This window comes from Lucilia sericata, unplaced genomic scaffold (genome assembly GCF_015586225.1).
Source record: "Lucilia sericata isolate MDLA Ls3-8-SP2 unplaced genomic scaffold, ASM1558622v1 Contig002401F_arrow, whole genome shotgun sequence".
Taxonomy (NCBI): Eukaryota; Metazoa; Arthropoda; class Insecta; order Diptera; family Calliphoridae; genus Lucilia; species Lucilia sericata.
In genome coordinates, this window is record NW_023996197.1 from 27,501 (window position 1) to 47,500 (window position 20,000).

The 20,000-nt window shown below is 29.4% G+C and overlaps 3 protein-coding genes across 3 annotated transcripts in view; all 3 read left to right on the top strand.

Annotated features, from left to right (window-relative positions):
- The window catches only part of LOC119613887, a 1,302-nt gene extending 361 nt beyond the window's left edge, over positions 1 to 941 (top strand). The window contains exon 2 of the mRNA XM_037969957.1: positions 1 to 941. This exon is cut by the window's left edge and continues 107 nt beyond it. Coding sequence (XP_037825885.1) covers positions 1 to 843 — 843 coding nt within the window. The 3' untranslated portion in view covers positions 844 to 941.
- A 15,719-nt stretch (positions 942 to 16,660) lies between these two features.
- LOC119613885 lies at positions 16,661 to 17,873 on the top strand. The gene is made up of 2 exons (XM_037969955.1): positions 16,661 to 16,799; positions 16,866 to 17,873. Exon 2 carries the CDS (start codon positions 16,895 to 16,897, stop codon positions 17,810 to 17,812), a length of 918 nt encoding a protein of 305 aa, XP_037825883.1. The 5' UTR covers positions 16,661 to 16,799; positions 16,866 to 16,894; the 3' UTR covers positions 17,813 to 17,873.
- Positions 17,874 to 19,523: 1,650 nt separating this feature from the next.
- LOC119613886 overlaps positions 19,524 to 20,000 on the top strand; it is a 1,201-nt gene continuing 724 nt past the window's right edge. Inside the window, exons 1-2 of the mRNA XM_037969956.1 lie at positions 19,524 to 19,662; positions 19,729 to 20,000. The exon at positions 19,729 to 20,000 is cut by the window's right edge and continues 724 nt beyond it. Coding sequence (XP_037825884.1) covers positions 19,758 to 20,000 — 243 coding nt within the window. The 5' untranslated portion in view covers positions 19,524 to 19,662; positions 19,729 to 19,757. The remainder of the gene's footprint in view (positions 19,663 to 19,728) is intronic.

The following is a 20,000-nucleotide window of genomic DNA, read 5'->3' on the forward strand; positions in this document are numbered from 1 at the left end:
TTGGGAGGTTTTCCTAATGTGAAACATTTTCTTCAAAACTTAGTCAAAGATACAGTTATAGTTTCTAAGCAAGTTGGAAGATCATTTCAATATAATGCAATTGTCGAGAAGAATCGTTATTTTTCAGCCCATGGTCTTTTTATGGATTATTTTATACGAAAACACTTGTCCAATCAGTATAACATTGCAATAACCGATTCACGCACAGAGCATATTCTGGAGAATCCTGACGATTACATTATTGGTAAAAATATAAGATTGCGAAATTCTATTAGAGAACATTATGAGATTTTTAAAGATCCTAATACCAAGGCCATGAACATTATTAATAGTATTAAAATTGTATCACAATCACATCTAATATTCTTTGGATATGGTATACCAAGACGTAAGTACGATGTGAATACGGATAACTTGCGTGAAATTATAGGATATTTGGAAAGTCTTCCGTATAAAACGGTCGACTTGAATCCTGAGGTGGGATGTGATTATTTTAATGCCGATGCAGATTTAATATTCGATAATGATGTGATATACGAAATAAAGACCTCTAAATTTAAGTCTCTCCAAAAGGACAAAGCTAAAATACCTTTGAGCAAATTTTATCAAACAATAGTCTACGGTTTTGGTTTCTACAAGAAAACTGGTATTCAAATTAAAAAATTCAAAATCTATAATCCTTTATTGGGTGACGAATATTCAATAGAATTGCAAAATATTAATTTTAAGCTATTTGAAAAAGTTCTAAAACATGATGTTGCCATGTACAGTATACTCGAAGAAATTTTAGCAGATGAAATGGTTTTGGATCTAACACTATTTCCTGGTGAGGGTGAAAAGTGAAGAAATGTTTGCTTAATTAAAAAAATTAAAAAAAAATTTATTATATTTTTTCTTACAATTTTTTGATGAAATAAATGCTGCATTTACAGTTTAAAAAACTTCAAAATTTTGTTTTATTTGAATATTTTTATCTACTAGTATTATTAATAATAACGAAATTAGGGGAATAACCGAAGTTTCTTTTATAAATACGTATGTATGTGGCCTCATACACACAGCTGATTATAATTTTTTCTTCATTTCCTTGTGATTAAACTGTCAAATTATCTTGTGGTTGGTGTCAAAAGACACAGTTAGTTTCTACGTTCCGTTCCGTGGCAAATCTGCCACTTACGCCAACCCAAAGTTACTATTGTCTGTTTGTGTAAAAACGTAAAATATTAGATCGATAATAATATAAACAGACACAACACAGTATTTCATTCCGATCGTATAAGAAAAATACTGCCGTATCAACTTTTTTTATTAAAAAACATCCTTTAACACTAACTAACTAAGTAGTACTAACTAACTACTACTACTAACTAACTAACTAACTAACTAACTAACTAACTACTAACTAACTAACTACTACTAACTAACTAACTAACTAACTAACTAACTAACTAACTAACTAACTAACTAACTAACTACTAACTAACTAACTAACTAACTAACTAACTAACTACTAACTAACTAACTAACTAACTAACTAACTAACTAACTAACTAACTAACTAACTAACTAACTAACTAACTACTAACTAACTACTAACTAACTAACTAACTAACTAACTAACTAACTAACTAACTAACTAACTAACTAACTAACTAACTAACTAACTAACTAACTAACTAACTAACTAACTAACTAACTAACTAACTAACTAACTAACTAACTAACTAACTACTAACTAACTAACTAACTAACTAACTAACTAACTAACTAACTAACTAACTAACTAACTAACTAACTAACTAACTAACTAACTAACTAACTAACTAACTAACTAACTAACTACTAACTAACTAACTAACTAACTACTAACTAACTAACTAACTAACTAACTAACTAACTAACTAACTAACTAACTAACTAACTAACTAACTAACTAACTAACTAACTAACTACTACTACTAACTAACTAACTAACTAACTAACTAACTAACTAACTAACTAACTAACTAACTAACTAACTAACTAACTAACTAACTAACTAACTAACTAACTAACTAACTAACTAACTAACTAACGAAACTAACTAACTAACTACTAACTAACTAACTAACTACTAACTAACTAACTAACTACTAACTAACTAACTAACTAACTAACTACTAACTAACTAACTAACTAACCTAACTAACTAACTAACTAACTAGACTAACTAACTAACTAACTACTAACTAACTAACTAATGACTAAGTACTACTACTAACTCACTAACCTAACAATTAACTAACTAACTAACTAACTAACTACTAACGAACTAACTAACTAACTACCTAACTAACTAACTAACTACTAACTAACTAACTAACTACTAACTACTAACTAACTAACTAACTAACTAACTAACTAACTAACTAACTAACTAACTACCTAACTAACTAACTAACTAACTAACTACTAACTAACTAACTAACTAACTAACTAACTAACTAACTAACTAACTAACCTAACTAACTAACTAACTAACTACTAACTAACTAACTAACTAACTAACTAACAAACTAACTAACTAACTAACTAACTAACTCACTAACTAACTAATCTATTAACTGATCCGTTACGGAACGGAACGTCGAAACTAACTGTGCATTAAGTATATTAATACAGTGGCCTCATAAGTCCAGCTGATTAATACATTTTTCAAACACAAAAGTAACAAAAACAACGGGCCAATTTTAACAGCAAGTTAGCTTATGAAAATAACAAATTGCCTGTTGCTTTTGTACATGTCTGTTGTACAATAACAGCGGGTATACAGATGCGTCACAAAAAAACTATTTGTATCTCTTTCTCACACCACTTAACACAGATTTTTTGCTGTATTTTTTATACCTCTTCCCACAAATGTTTACAAAAAACCGCAGATAAGTTGATTTTAGACTTTTGTAAATGTCAAAATTAACACCTCTGTATACTTTGTGACAATAAGTTCTATCGTCAATTCGGCACAAAGTATAAATTCGGTTCGAATTATTCACAAAAAAACAACTTGTTTGCAGCAAAGCAAAAACAATTCTTCATACAATACATAATTTGATAAACAAAAATTCCGGCACTTTCTTCTCAAATAAATAATTTAATAAAATTATTCTATTTTAGCCACTAATTTTACTAGTTCTATTATAAAAAAATGTCCGTAATTATAGAGATGGAAGACATTGAATGGAAGTACATACCATATGCAACAACAATATCAAATAAATCTTTAAAAGAATTTCCAAATGTCAAGCATTTTTTCGATCTCTTTGTTAAAGATACTGATATTGTGACTAAAAAAGTGGGAAGATCATTTCAACATCCTAAAGATATAGTGAAAAATCAATATTATTCAATATTTGGACATTTTATGGATTATTTCATATGGAAATATTTATCCCAACAATATAATATTGAAATTACTGATACTTTTACAGAAAAAATACTAGAGAATCCTGAGGATTATGTTATTGCTAAAAATACCGGTTTACGTGATGCTATTGAGAAACATTATGCAATTTTTAAGGATCCAAATACTAAGGCCCTTGATATTATAAAAAGCATTAAAATTGTGTCGCTTTCACATGTAATATTTTTTAATGAACCCTTACCCAAGGAAGAATTCACTGTAAATGAAGATATTTTGCATGAATTAATAGAATATTTAAAAAATCTACCATATAAAATGATCGACTTGAATCCCTACCTGGATTGTAAATATTTTAATGCAAAAGCCGATATTATATTTGATAACGATATTATATATGAAGTAAAGACCTCCAAATATAAAACACCAGCTTTATACAAGTTTTACCAAATGATTATCTACGGTTTTAGTCTGTACCTTAAAAGTGGTATAAAAGCTAAGAAAATAATACTTTATAATCCTTTAATAGGCATGGAGTATTCAATGGAGTTGGAAAATATTAATTTTAAACTATTCGAAAAAGTTTTAAAGCGTGATGTTGCAGTCTATAGCGATTTGCAAGAAATTCTTAACGACGAAATGATATTGGACTTAACATTATTTCCGGCAGAAGAAATCAAAGTATAAGAAAACAGGCTTGTTTAAATAAATAATATTATTTATACTATTTATAATTGCAATGATTTGTATTAAAATAAAACATTATAATTTTAAGTTTTCTTTATATCAGATCTGTTGTACCATATGTATATGAATATTTAAAAGACTCAAATAAACTTAACTTGCTACGATTAATCAAAATAAATTTAAACTGTTAAAAATCTTAATTTGTTTATATTTAAAGTGATCTATACTGTTTTAAAAAGACAGCCAATGCCTTTTCATTAGAAACAAAATACAAGTTGGAAAACGCAAAAGTACCAGAAAGTCCTAATAGATTTCATTCAATCAGGATACTGCGTGCTCAATTCTAGGTCTATAGGTATAATATTTACAAATATTCAGAAAGTACCAGTTGAAGAACAAAAAAGCACCATAAGGTTTACTTTTATACATACATTTTCATAATAAGAATAAGTACCAGAAAGTGTACTTTTATAAGATACTATTTCATCAGTATGCTGATAAAGTCCAGAATATGTAGTATGTATGTATGTATACTTTATGATAGGGTTCTATAAATCGACTTTCGAATAATCGAACAATCGACTTTTTGTCGAAAAAAGTCGAAAAGTCGAAGTCGACTATTTTGTTCCAAAAAAGTCGATAACTCGACTATCGTCTATGAAAAAAGTCGAAAAGTCGACTTTGTAAATAAAAGTCGAAAAAAGTCGAAAAGTCGGAAAGTCGAAAAAAGTCGAAAAGTCGAAAAGTCGAAAAAAGTCGATAAGTTGAAAAAAGTCGAAAAAAGTCGAAAAGTCGAAAAAACTCGAAAAGTCGGAAAAAGTCGAAAAGTCGGAAAAAGTCGAAAAAAGTCGAAAAGTCGAAAATAGTCGAAAATTTTAAAAAAGTGGAAAAGAGGTCAAAAACTCTAAAATAGTCGGAAAAACTCGAAAAAAGTAAAAAAATAGTCGAAAAAAGTCGAAATAAGTCGAAAATAGTCAAAAAGTCGTAAAAAATCGTAAAGTCGAAAAGTCGAAAAAAGTCGGAAAAAGTCGAAAAGGTCGAAAAAAGTCGAAAAGTCGAAAAAAGTCGGAAAAAGTCGAAAAGTCGAAAAAAGTCGGAAAAAGTCGAAAAGTCGAAAAAAGTCGGAAAAAGTCGAAAAGTCGGAAAAAGTCGAAAGGTCGAAAAGTCGACCATTTATAAAATACTAAAAGTCGAAAAGTCTAAAAGTCGACTTTTAAATAAATGAAAAAGGTCGAAAAGTCGAAAAATCTACTTTTCATAAAATGGAAAAAGTCGAAAGGTCGAAAAGTCGACTTTTAACTAAATGCAAAAAGTCTAAAAGTCGAAAAGTCGACTATTCGTTTCAACTATAGAACCCTACTTTATGAGGTCGGAAAATTATATTGTAGAACAGTGTGACCATTTTGTCATTTTTGCAGCTAGATTTAGCATTTTTTATTTTGATTTAGCTGTAAAATTTTAATTTAGCATTTGGCATTTTATTTAGCATTTTTATAAAATATTTTTAGCATTTTAGCTTTTTTTGCAATTTTAGTATATAAACAAGTTAGAGTGCTATATTCGGCTATGCCGAATCTTAAATACCCTCCACCAGCAAGCTACTTTTTATTGAAACCCATCTAACTATCTAATTTTTAGATAACTTGCCAAAATTTTTGTCGAACTAATTTTAATTAGGTCCAGAAAAATTTATATTAATACGCCATTTCGAAAACATTTTAATAGAATGATTTATCTATACACAGAACATACTCATGTCGAATTTTATCCGGATATAATAATTTAATAACGAATTAAGTATTATAAAGTGATTTTCAGAAGTTAACCTTATATGGGAGCTAAGACAACTTATGAACCGGTCCGCAAAAAATTCCATATAATGATTTATATACATACATATATAGAAAATACACATTTATGTCAAATTTTATATCTATGTATAAAATGTGCGTTTAAGTGATTCATATGTGCACAAATCATATTTTATCAAGATATCTTTATTTGATAATGATATATGTGCGTTTAAGGGATTTTTTGAAGTGGTCCTATTACCAAATATGGACCGATCCAGAAAAAATTTGGTAGAATGTTTTATATGCCTATCCAGAAAAAATTTCGAAGAGTGATTTATGTAAAGACAAACATATTTGTGACGAATTTTCTCAAGATAACTTTATTTGACAATGAAATATGTGTGTTTAAGTGACTTTCAGAAGTGGACCTTATATGGAAGCTATGACCAATAATGGACCGATCCGAGAAAAAAGTGGTAGAATGATTCATATGTACACAAAACTTATTCAAGTCGAAGTTTACCCCTATAGCTTTAGAATTCAATGAAATATATGCATTTAAGTGATTTTCGAAAGTGGACCTTATATGGGAGCTATGACCAATAAGGGACCGATCCGTATAAAAAATAGTGCAATGATTTGAATGCACACAAAACATATTTCTGTCGAATTTTATCCCGATAGCTTTAGAATTCAATGAAATATATGCGTTTAAGTGATTTTCGGAAGTGGACCTTATATGGGAGCTATGACCAATTATGGCCCTATCCGGAAAAAAATTCGTAAAGTGATTCATGTTTAGGTAAAACATATTTGTTTCGAATTTTATCAATATATCTTTACTTAGCATTGAAATATGTGCTTTTAAGTGATTTTCGGAAGTGGACCTTATATGGGATCTATGACCAATTATGGACCGATCCGTAAAAAATTTTGTAGAATGATTTATATATATACAAAACAGATTTGTGTCGAATTTTATCCCGATAGCTTTATAATTCAATGAAATATATGCGTTTAAGTGATTTTCGGAAGTCGACCTTATATGGGAGCTATGACCAATTATGGGCCTATCCGGAAAAAATTTCGTAGGGTGATTCATATTTAGACTAAACATATGTATTTGTGTCAAATTTCATCAGAATAGCTTTAGTTTACAATGAAATATGAGCTTTTAAATGATTTTCGGAAGTGGGCCTTATATGGGAGCTATGACCAATAATGGACCGATCCGTAAAAAAATTTGTAGAATGATTTGTATGTATACAAAACACATCCTACTCGAATTTTATCACAATAGCTTTATTCATCAATGAAATATGTGCGTTTAGGTGATTTTCGGAAGTGGACCTTATATGGGAGCTATGACCAATTGTGGACCGACTGAGGTCTACGTTGACAGTATGATTTCTGTTCATATTATATTTACATGTACAAAATTTTGTGTTGATACCAATATATTTGAGGGAGTTATTAACGATAAACTAATTTCCGGGAATATATACCTTTGTATGGGGGCTATGGGAAATATTGGATCGATTGTAAAGATTTTGAACATAATTGATCACTGCCCTAAAAAAATAATGTGTGACAAAATTCATCGAAATATCATTGGTAGTTTCTGAGAAAACTTTAAAAGAATTATGAAAAAAACTTAATTTTTTTCGAGGTAGTCTGAAATTTTTACTCATTACTTTTAATGTTGTCAACCGATTTTGTTGATTTTCAATACCAAACTGCTTAGGATAATAATAAATATTTTGGGTGAATTTGGTGGATTTCCTTTGCTTAGTTTTAACGTGAGAGTGTTTTACACAGACAGACAGACAGACGGACAGACGGACATAGCTAAATCGACTCAGAATTTGATAAGGACCCAGAATATATATACTTTGTTGGGTCTTAGATGAATATTTCTTGGTGTTACACACGGAACGACAAACTTATATATGTATACCCTCTATTACCACTGATGGTGGTGGAGGGTATAACAAAACAAAAAGACAAATTTTTGCAAAAAAGATTTATATTGGAAATAGGTTTAACCGGAAAAAATCAGAATTAAAAGTCTAACCAAACACAAGCAACAAGAAATATGAGAAATGTAATAATTTACACTGTAATTAAAAATAATGGAAAAAGATTCATGAAGATAAGTAACTTAAAATTACGCCAATACAAGTGAATACTTTAAAATGTTGTATTCTAGAATATTTTACTGGAACCCAATGCTTTTTTAAATTCGAGGTGATACAAATAATTCAAGAGATTTCATATATTTTTACAAATACGTTCAGTACGCTATTTTACAAACTAATACTTTTTGTTTGCTCATGGAATGAAACATATAATTTTGGAAAAGGCTATGTATGACGGTTAATTAACAAATTTTATTTTTTCCTATACGAAATAAAGAGGTTTTAATTTTTATCAGGAGTTCTTGTTAATTTATTGAAAATAAGTATTGAAAAAAATCAATAATATATAATTAAGACTTTCTCATCCTACTTTCTGTTCTTTTTATTTTTATCAAATTTTTAGTAATTTTGTATTTTTTTTTTTTTTTTTAATTACAAAAAAATACATAAATTTCGAAAATATTATTGACAATTTATTTCAAAATTACAAACTTATGGATTTGAATATATCTCTCAATTCATTTCATACATTCTCATATACAGTGGACGTCCAATAGTACGTATACTCTTTATTACGAATGTCCAATAATACGAATGGCAAAATTGTTGCATTGTCTACTCTATAGTACGAATAAAGTCACAATTTTTCTGTTCGATAGTACGAATAACGCATTTTTTATGGGAATTTTGGTTTTATTCACGTATGAATGAAGTTTTTATTATGTTTTTATTTTATTATTTCGGTATCATTCAGCTTAAGCTCAGTAATTTTGAAGTTTTTTTGTATTTATTACAAGTGTTTTGTATTTTTAAAAATCCTATACACACAATTTACTGCATGTATATTTACAAATCTACAATTATTTAGTGTTATTAATTTATTTTATTGGAATTTTGATGACCCAAGAGAAGAAATTAAATTGGATGATAACGCCAATGAGGAAAGTATTTTATTAGTTCCCGACAATAACTCTGCTGAGAACAATATTGAAGCCTCAAAAGTGCTGTTATTGAAAAAGCCGTAAGAATCATTTTACAATGTAATAAACATCGATGTTAAATGATGGATTTTTAATAAGTAAAATGATATTTATATACATATGTATGTATGAACTGTTAATTTTGAAAGTAGTGTGACTCCACATTCCAAACAATGGGTTCAAGGATAACTATTCTAATTTTTAAGAGAAAATTATAAATTAGAGAATTGTGGTATATTCCATTCAAGTTTCTAATAAAAGTTTTATGTAATCTGAACATTTTAATACATTTTAGAACACATATGTAAATTGCAAATTGTCTTTGACACACATCTTTTTAAAAACATTAAAATTTAAAACCTTCTACATATATCTCATTTCAACCATTGGACTCACGATACTTTCAAAATTAACAATTCATATACATAAATATGTCCCTTTTATGCCTGTTTATGTACAAGAAATTTATTTAAAACAATACACATTTATTATATTTTGTTCCGTTATGTAATTTTTCATGAAAAATAAAACAAAAATAAATAAAATCCAATATTTTATGTGTATTATTTTAATTTAAACATACAAAATGTGTTGTTCAATAATACGAATTTTTCGGTATTACGAAAGGGCCTGACACTATATAATTCGTACTAGTGGACGTCCACTGTATATTTTTCCGAAAAAATCTTGGAAGTACATATGAGTTATAAACCTGACATCTATTCACCGAGATTTAAAATTATTTCAACGGAATTTTCAATATTTTTGTGACATGAAAACCATTTTTAAAGTGTTTTGAGGAAGACAAATAAAATTGTTTATATAAAAAAAGTAAAACTAGAAATATTATACTTTTCCTTCCGAAAACACATATAGGTTTTATACCATGAGCAACTAGTGTAATTAATAGAGTTTTAATGTAATTTTTGCTTTCAGATATATTTTAAACTTAGAGACATTACATATTGCTAAATTTACAAAAATGTTGAAATAATTTTTAGCATTTCTTAATACCACGGAACTTAATTTTTTACCCTACTCCACTATACTACGTTTGAGTATACTAATCGATTAAGAATCATTTTCTGAATCGATTAAGCCATGTAAGTCTGACCGTCTGGTAGAGGTTGAAATTTTCAGAACAATAAACACGTATGCTTTTTGATCCAATGACAAAACCTTTTAAAAATGATTAAAGTCCGTCCTTTATTTTACCTAGCATTATTTTGGATGGGATTTAGGCGCAACATTTTTTGAGACCTGGTCACACTGTTGTAGAAATAACAAACAGAATGACAAACTTCTTTCTAGGGTTCTATAAATCGACTTTCGAATAATCGAACAATCGACTTTTTGTCGAAAGAAGTCGACTATTTTGTTCCAAAAAAGTCGATAACTCGACTATCGTCTATGAAAAAAGTCGAAAAGTCGACTTTGTAAATAAAAGTCGAAAAAAGTCGGAAAGTCGAAAAAAGTCGAAAAGTCGAAAAAAGTCGAAGAAAGTCGAAAAAAGTCGAAGAAAGTCGAAAAAAGTCGAAAAGTCGAAAAGTCGGAAAAAGTCGAAAAGTCGAAAAAAGTCGAAAAGTCGAAAATAGTCGAAAATTTTAAAAAAGTGGAAAAGAGGTCAAAAACTCTAAAATAGTCGGAAAAACTCGAAAAAAGTAAAAAAATAGTCGAAAAAAGTCGAAATAAGTCGAAAATAGTCAAAAAGTCGTAAAAAATCGTAAAGTCGAAAAGTCGGAAAAAGTCGAAAAAAGTCGGAAAAAGTCGAAAGAGTCGAAAAAAGTCGAAAAGTCGAAAAAAGTCGAAAAGTCGAAAAAAGTCGGAAAAAGTCGAAAAGTCGAAAAAAGTCGAAAAAAGTCGGAAAAAGTCGAAAAGTCGGAAAAAGTCGAAAGGTCGAAAAGTCGACCATTTATAAAATACTAAAAGTCGAAAAGTCTAAAAGTCGACTTTTAAATAAATGAAAAAGGTCGAAAAGTCGAAAAATCGACTTTTCATAAAATGGAAAATGTCGAAAGGTCGAAAAGTCGACTTTTAACTAAATGCAAAAAGTCGAAAAGTCGACTTTTCGTTTCAACTATAGAACCCTACTTCTTTCTGTACATATACAAATATACATATATAGCCACGTCATACATATCCACATACATATGTTTTTATGAATCATGATTCTGATGCTAAAATTAAACCAATTTTCTAGTTGGGGGAATTACCGCATAAACATTGCCCATAGCAAGAGTAGATCGACGAAAATATTGAGTGAGACAAATATACTTCTACTTATAATAGTTTAACCCTACAATGTACATTAGTGACATTTTGGGACATTGTAGCAGGTCAACAGATTTTATGTTCATAACACAGGCTAAACAATTTTTTTAGCCAGAGATCACATCAGCTCCTCGATATATCATATTAAAAAAATTTTAAAAATCTCGTTTTTGACCAGATTTGAGAAGTTATAAAAGTTAAGTCAACCGCAAGACCAATCTGTCGACTTTAAAATAACTGTTTAAACTTTATTATATCATCTTCGTTATTCGAGATCTCTTAACCTAAATCTATATATGTATATAAACGTTTCATGCTAGAAACCCAAAACATCCTGATGGGTTGTAAAATCTATAAGAGAAAACTTGTTGGTACTTTTTCGTTCTTCAACTTGAATCTATATATATACAAATGAATGTGTATTTGTATGTATGTATGTTTGGACTTTATAGACGGCTAAACCGATTCGAAATTTCAAGTGGGAGGGGTACCATGCCCTCATACAAACTTAGTATTAAAAGAAAGAGCAACAGTTAGAGTTTTCAAATTTTGTATGGACATCTTTGACATCCATGAGATTATTTTCGAACAAAATGGGCGTAATGGCATATGAAGAAAATATTAAATAATTTAATTTAATTAAGAGTCCTCAATTTCATTTTCATTAAGGGGGCTTCGAAACCGCCCCCCATATGAATTAAATAGAAAGTTTCGTATATCTGAGAAACTATTAGAACTAAATATGGAGTTGTCGTTTGTCTGGAAAACTATTAGACCTAGTTAGTTAGTTAGTTTGAAAGGAGGATGTATATACATCAAATCCGAAGAAATACACCTAGGCCTCTATCGGGCTTGTTGTGCGCTCCTTAACCAGTGCCTTAGGTGGGAATCGAACCCACCACCTATTAGACCCACCAAAACTATTAGACCTAAAATCTGCAAATTTTGCACGACGATATTTAACATTTATTTCAACATTTTGGGGAAAATGGGCTGACTTTCATTAGGGGTGGTTGAAATTTCTCATATGAATTATATTAAAATCTAGTTACATTAAAATCTAACATTTGGGTAACTTGGCGAACTTGCAATAATTTGCGTGGCATCCCCAATATGTAAAAAAAATTATATCTGAAAACTATTATAGTTAGAATTTTCAAAATCGTAAAGTGCTTTCTTATTTACATTGCTTTAAGAGTAGCAAAGCACACTGGATATAGCTAGTTTTTTTAAAAAATGAACCTTTAAGCATACAATTAAACACGCAGCGTCCAGATTGAATGAAAATCTATAAAAGGGGACATTTTTGATACTTTTTCCTTCTTCAAATGGTACTTTTTGATTTTTCTGTAATATAGAACCTAGAAACATATAGTAATTGTAATATTTGTACATATTTTAAAGAAATCTCTAAAAGGAGACTTTTTGACACTTTTTCGTTCTTCAACTAGTACTTTTTTTTTTAATTTTTTATAAAATTGAACCCAGAAACATATAATCAAATATATATGATCCTGATGAAATGAAAATCTATAAGTGTGAACATTTTGGTACTTTTTCTTTATTATAAGAATAATGCAGAAGAAAAATTCTGTACTTTAGTACTGTTTTCAGTATTTTCCAACTTTGAAAAATACCGCAATATCCCCACGACTTCTTAGACACTTTTTCTTACTTATAAACTTTTGACAAGTAGTATATAGTATAGTATATAATCTAGTCTATAGTCTAGTCTATAATCTAGTCTATAGTCTAGTTTATAGTTTAGTCAAAGGAGTAGTCTACAGTCTGGTCTATAATTTAGTCTATAGGTTAGCCCATGGTGTAGTCTATAGTCTAGTCTGTAGTGTAGTATATAGTCCAGCCTATAGTGTAGTCTATAATCTAGTCTATAGGATAGTCTATAGTGTAGTCTATAGTCTAGCCTATAGTCTAGTCTAGTTTATAGTCTTGTATATAGTCTAGTATATAATATAGTATAGACTAGTCTATTAGTTTAGTACTTAAAATTACCCTAAAAAAGTACTGTTTTAGTCATAAGGTAGGTAGTACTGCAGAGACATACATATATTAAGAATTTGCAATAACTACTGATTATATGAATATATTTAAAAAAGCCTAAGAGCGGGCTTTTGAGATGGCAATCAAATGTCAATTAATAATCAGATTAGTTAATCAAAAAATAAATTTAATCTTATGTTAATCCTCTTTGATGTTTTTGAGTACAAGATTAAACTTCGCAGTTTTGGCATACAAAACAACAGAAAACGTCACTGTTTGTTATCAAAACAATGCATATTTTGTAAAAAAGGAGAAGACAAATGTAAATTTAATATGAAAATTAATGAAAACTTAAATTAAAAACAAGTTAGAGTGCTATATTCGGCTGAGCCGAATCTTAAATACCCTCCACCAGCTACTTTTATATTAATACTTTTTTAATTGATCAAATATTTGTAGAAATAAGTTTTCTCATGTCTTAAATAGAAAAACCCCAAGATTTAAACAGCTTAAATCTGTTACAATTCCAAGATTTGTTAAACATTACAAACCCCATTTTCTTTTATATTTTTATAGCGCCCTTAGATATGCTTTAACGATATTTAATAATGTGCATGTATGCATGTGTGTGAAAGATTTAAGGATTTTCAAAATACATACATATAATTTTGTTCTACACAAATTGTTATTAGGGGCAGGACCTAGTATGGGAAGCTAAATTTCTGTACATAAAAGCTATATTTCAGTCAAATTTTGTATCTATATCGTAATTTAGTAATAAGTAATGTGTGTTCAAGTGATTTTCTGAAGGGACACTTGCATGGGACCGACCGCACCCATGTTATGGACCGATCGTGCAAAAATCTTGAAATAGAATTTTTGTATACCAAACTAATATTTGTGCCAAATTTTGAATCAATAGCTTTACTTGGTAATGAGTATTGTGCGTTTAAGGGATTTTCGTAAAAGGACCTTGTATGGGAGCTATGACCAATTATGTATATAAAGACAAAATTTCAAAATTCTGTATCTATATCATTATTTGGTTATGAATATTGTGCATTTAAGTGATATTCTGGAGGGGACCTAGTATGAGACCTATGACCAAATATGGACCGATTGCAAAGCAATTTTATAATTTTTATGTATATAAGAGCAATATTTGTGCTAAATGTATGGATATCAATATTATGTAATGAGTTATGTGCGTTTAAGTGATTTTTGGGAGGTGACCTTGTATGGGAGCTATGACCAATTATGGACCGATCGGAAAAAACTTCCATAATAATATCTCTGTATATGTGAGCAATACTTGTACCAAATTTTATATGGATATCTTAATTTAGTAATGAGTAATGTGCGTTTAAGTGATTTTCGGGAGGGGACCTTGTACGGTAGCTATGACCAATTATGGACCGATCGGAAAAAAATTTCATAGTAATATTTCTGTGCATATTGGCAATACCTATTCCAAATTTTATATGGATATCTTAATTTAGTAATGAGTTATGCGCGTTTAAGTGATTTTCGGGAAGGGTCCTTGTATGGGAGCTATGACCAATTATGGACCGATCGCAAAAAAGTTGCACAGAAATATTTTTGTATATGAGAGCAATACTTGTACCAAATTTTATATGGATATCTTAATTTAGTAATGAGGTATGTGCGTTTAAGTGATTTTCGGGAGGGGACCTTGTATGGGAGCTATGACCAATTATGGACCGATCGGAAAAAACTTTCACAGTAATATTTCTGTGCATATGAGCAATACTTATTCCAAATTTTATATGGATATCTTAATTTAGTAATGAGTTATGCGCGTTTAAGTGATTTTCGGGAGGGGACCTTGTATGGGAGCTATGTCCAATTATGGACCGATCCAAAAAATTTTTTCTTTAGATGAATTCTATTGACATAAGATTTTAATTTGTAAAATTTTGTGAAGATATCAACATTCTGACGGAAGTTATTAACAAAAAACTCATTTTCCGGGAATATGTACTTTTGTATGGGAGGTATATGAAATTATGGACCGATTCTGGAAAATTTCAGCAGAAATAAATGTCTTGCGTAGAAACGAATGTATGAAGACTTTCATGAAATTATCTTGCATAGTTTTCGAGAAAATTACATCAGAATGTGTAAAAAATGCTTATTTTTTTCGGAGTTGTTTTAAATTTTGCTTCATAACTTTTCCCGATGTGAACCGATTTTGCTCATTTTCAATACCAAACTGTACCGGATAATAATGAATGTTTTGGGTGAATTTGCTTAAATTATATTGCTTCGTTTTAACGTGAGCGTGTTTTACACAGACAGACAGACGGACGGACGGACATAGCTAAATCGACTCAGAATTTCATAAGGACCCAGAATATATATACTTTGTTGGGTCTCAGATGAATATTTCTTGGTGTTACACACGGAATGACAAAGTTATATATACCCTCTATCACCACTGATGGTGGTGGAGGGTATAACAAAAAAAAAATGTATTTTGAAGTGTCCATAATTTATACTAATCAATAAACAGAACATTTTAATGTTTATATTTGTAAAAATAGTATTAATTTTTTTGCATCAGCTGTTTACACTTTTGCATTTCGTGCTTAAGTTTAAACCACCTCCATTGGGCGCTTAAACTTGCAAACAAAATTAACTAATTGAGTACTCCACAAGTAAGAGTTTTATATTCGGCTATGCCGAATCTTATATACCCACCATCAAACCTCGTTTGACTCGAATGATACTTACTTATGTCGAATTTCATATACACGTATTTTTAGGCCAGTTATAAGCGTTAAAGTAATTTTCTGAAGGGGGGTAGGGTCAATTATGGGTCGATCCTCATAAAATTTGATAGTCAGAATTTGATTCATATTAAATTTATTTGTGTCGAATTTCATCGCTACACTCTTATTTTTAAGCCATTAATGAGCGTTGCAGTCATTTTCTGAAGGGGACCTTATATGAGGGGTAGGGTCAATCATGGACCGATCCTCATAAAATTTTTTAGATAGATTTTGACTCGTATGAAACTTACTTATGTTGAATTTCATCTATATACTAGTATTTTTAAGTCAGTAATGAGCCTTAAAGTCATTTTCTGAAGGGGCCCTTATAAGAGGGTAGGGTCAATTATGGACCGATCCTCATAAAATTTTGCATAGTGATTTTGGATAATAAGAAACTTACTTATGATAAGAGTAGGGGAGCAGACCGGGTAAGTATCCAGTAAATCAGTGTATATTTGATAAAGTTCTTAAACCTATCGATATTAAGATAAAATTGGAACAAAATTGCTTATCCATAGAAGATAAAATATAATTTGATTTGGTCCACTAGCGATGGTGTTCGTCATAACAAATATAATGAGCGTTTTAGGTTTAAATAAACATATGTATGTATGAGCTTTTTCTTTTTGGTTTTTTATCAGCAAAGCGACATCTTTGTATTCATTTCTATATTACTTGTTGATAGAATAAATTTATTTATTTCACGTCTATACATAAACAATATAACACCTTACCCGGTAAATATTATTCGGCTTTTAATAAAAATAAAATTAAATTTAATCAAATTGTATAAACACTTTTAGATACTTGGCACTTTATACTCGTGTAAAAAATGTCGGAAATTAAAGACGAAGACTGCCAATTGAAATATATTCCAAATGCAACAATGATAACAAACAGTTCTCTGGATTCGTTTCCCAATGTCAAACACTTTTTTGAAATTCTAGTTAAAGACAAAGAATTTGTAAGCAAACATGTTGGAAGATCATTTCGTTATGATAATGATGTAGAATATAATCGTTATTATTCATACTATGGCCTATTTATGGAATATTTTATACGAAAACATTTGTCAAATCAGTTTAACATTGAAATAACTAATCGACGTACGGAACACATTCTGGAGCATCCCGACGACTATATCATTGGTAAAAATCTCACATTACGAGATTCAATTAAAGAAAATTATGAAATTTTTAAAGATTCCCACACCAAGGCCATGGACATTATTGAAAGTATAAAAATTGTATCACTTTCTCATGTAATATTTTTTAGAGAACCTTTGCCAAAACGTGAATACACAGTGAATGAGGATAATTTACGTGAAATTATAAGATATTTGGAAAGACTTCCCTATAAGTCGGTAGACCTGAATCCCTCTCTAGGATGTGATTATTTTAATGCAGATGCCAAACTAATATTTGATAATGAAGTAATATTTGAAATAAAAACTTCCAAACTTAATTCCCTTACACCCGAACAAAAGAAATTACCTTTAAGTAAATTTTATCAACCCATTATCTATGGTTTCGGTTTCTATAAGAAAACTGGCATTAAAGTAAGAAAATTTAAAATCTATAATCCGTTATTGGGTGATGAGTTTTCAATTGATTTGGACAATATTGATTTTGAATTATTCGAAAAAGTTCTAAAACGCGATGTTACAGTCTTCAGTCGTTTACATGAAATTCTCAATGAGAAAATGCGTTTGGATTTAACATTATTTTGTGATGAAGATGACGGAAAATAAAGTCATAATTAAAATACATAATTAAGTTATATATAATATATATAATTATATACATATATTGGCCTTTATTCATGTTTTATTATAATTTTATAAAATCAAATTTTTATACAAAATGTATTTCTTAAAAATATACATAGTTTTAATTATTTTTTGTTTTCCAATTGAAATAAAATATCTGAAATTTTCAATGAATTGTCTATTTATTTATTTATTTATTATTTATTTATTTATTTATTTATTTATTTATTTATTTATTTATTATCGATCTACTATCTACTATCTATCTATCTATCTATATCTATCTATCTATCTATCTATCTATCTATCTATCTATCTATCTATCTATCTATCTATCTATCTATCTATCTATCTATCTATCTATCTATCTATCTATCTATCTATCTATCTATCTATCTATCTATCTATCTATCTATCTATCTATCTATCTGTGTAAAATGTGTAAAAAATGCTTATTTTTTTCGGAGTTGTTTTAAATTTTGCTTCATAACTTTTCCCGATGTGAACCGATTTTGCTCATTTTCAATACCAAACTGTACCGGATAATAATGAATGTTTTGGGTGAATTTGCTTAAATTATATTGCTTCGTTTTAACGTGAGCGTGTTTTACACAGACAGACAGACGGACGGACGGACATAGCTAAATCGACTCAGAATTTCATAAGGACCCAGAATATATATACTTTGTTGGGTCTCAGATGAATATTTCTTGGTGTTACACACGGAATGACAAAGTTATATATACCCTCTATCACCACTGATGGTGGTGGAGGGTATAACAAAAAAAAAATGTATTTTGAAGTGTCCATAATTTATACTAATCAATAAACAGAACATTTTAATGTTTATATTTGTAAAAATAGTATTAATTTTTTTGCATCAGCTGTTTACACTTTTGCATTTCGTGCTTAAGTTTAAACCACCTCCATTGGGCGCTTAAACTTGCAAACAAAATTAACTAATTGAGTACTCCACAAGTAAGAGTTTTATATTCGGCTATGCCGAATCTTATATACCCACCATCAAACCTCGTTTGACTCGAATGATACTTACTTATGTCGAATTTCATATACACGTATTTTTAGGCCAGTTATAAGCGTTAAAGTAATTTTCTGAAGGGGGGTAGGGTCAATTATGGGTCGATCCTCATAAAATTTGATAGTCAGAATTTGATTCATATTAAATTTATTTGTGTCGAATTTCATCGCTACACTCTTATTTTTAAGCCATTAATGAGCGTTGCAGTCATTTTCTGAAGGGGACCTTATATGAGGGGTAGGGTCAATCATGGACCGATCCTCATAAAATTTTTTAGATAGATTTTGACTCGTATGAAACTTACTTATGTTGAATTTCATCTATATACTAGTATTTTTAAGTCAGTAATGAGCCTTAAAGTCATTTTCTGAAGGGGCCCTTATAAGAGGGTAGGGTCAATTATGGACCGATCCTCATAAAATTTTGCATAGTGATTTTGGATAATAAGAAACTTACTTATGATAAGAGTAGGGGAGCAGACCGGGTAAGTATCCAGTAAATCAGTGTATATTTGATAAAGTTCTTAAACCTATCGATATTAAGATAAAATTGGAACAAAATTGCTTATCCATAGAAGATAAAATATAATTTGATTTGGTCCACTAGCGATGGTGTTCGTCATAACAAATATAATGAGCGTTTTAGGTTTAAATAAACATATGTATGTATGAGCTTTTTCTTTTTGGTTTTTTATCAGCAAAGCGACATCTTTGTATTCATTTCTATATTACTTGTTGATAGAATAAATTTATTTATTTCACGTCTATACATAAACAATATAACACCTTACCCGGTAAATATTATTCGGCTTTTAATAAAAATAAAATTAAATTTAATCAAATTGTATAAACACTTTTAGATACTTGGCACTTTATACTCGTGTAAAAAATGTCGGAAATTAAAGACGAAGACTGCCAATTGAAATATATTCCAAATGCAACAATGATAACAAACAGTTCTCTGGATTCGTTTCCCAATGTCAAACACTTTTTTGAAATTCTAGTTAAAGACAAAGAATTTGTAAGCAAACATGTTGGAAGATCATTTCGTTATGATAATGATGTAGAATATAATCGTTATTATTCATACTATGGCCTATTTATGGAATATTTTATACGAAAACATTTGTCA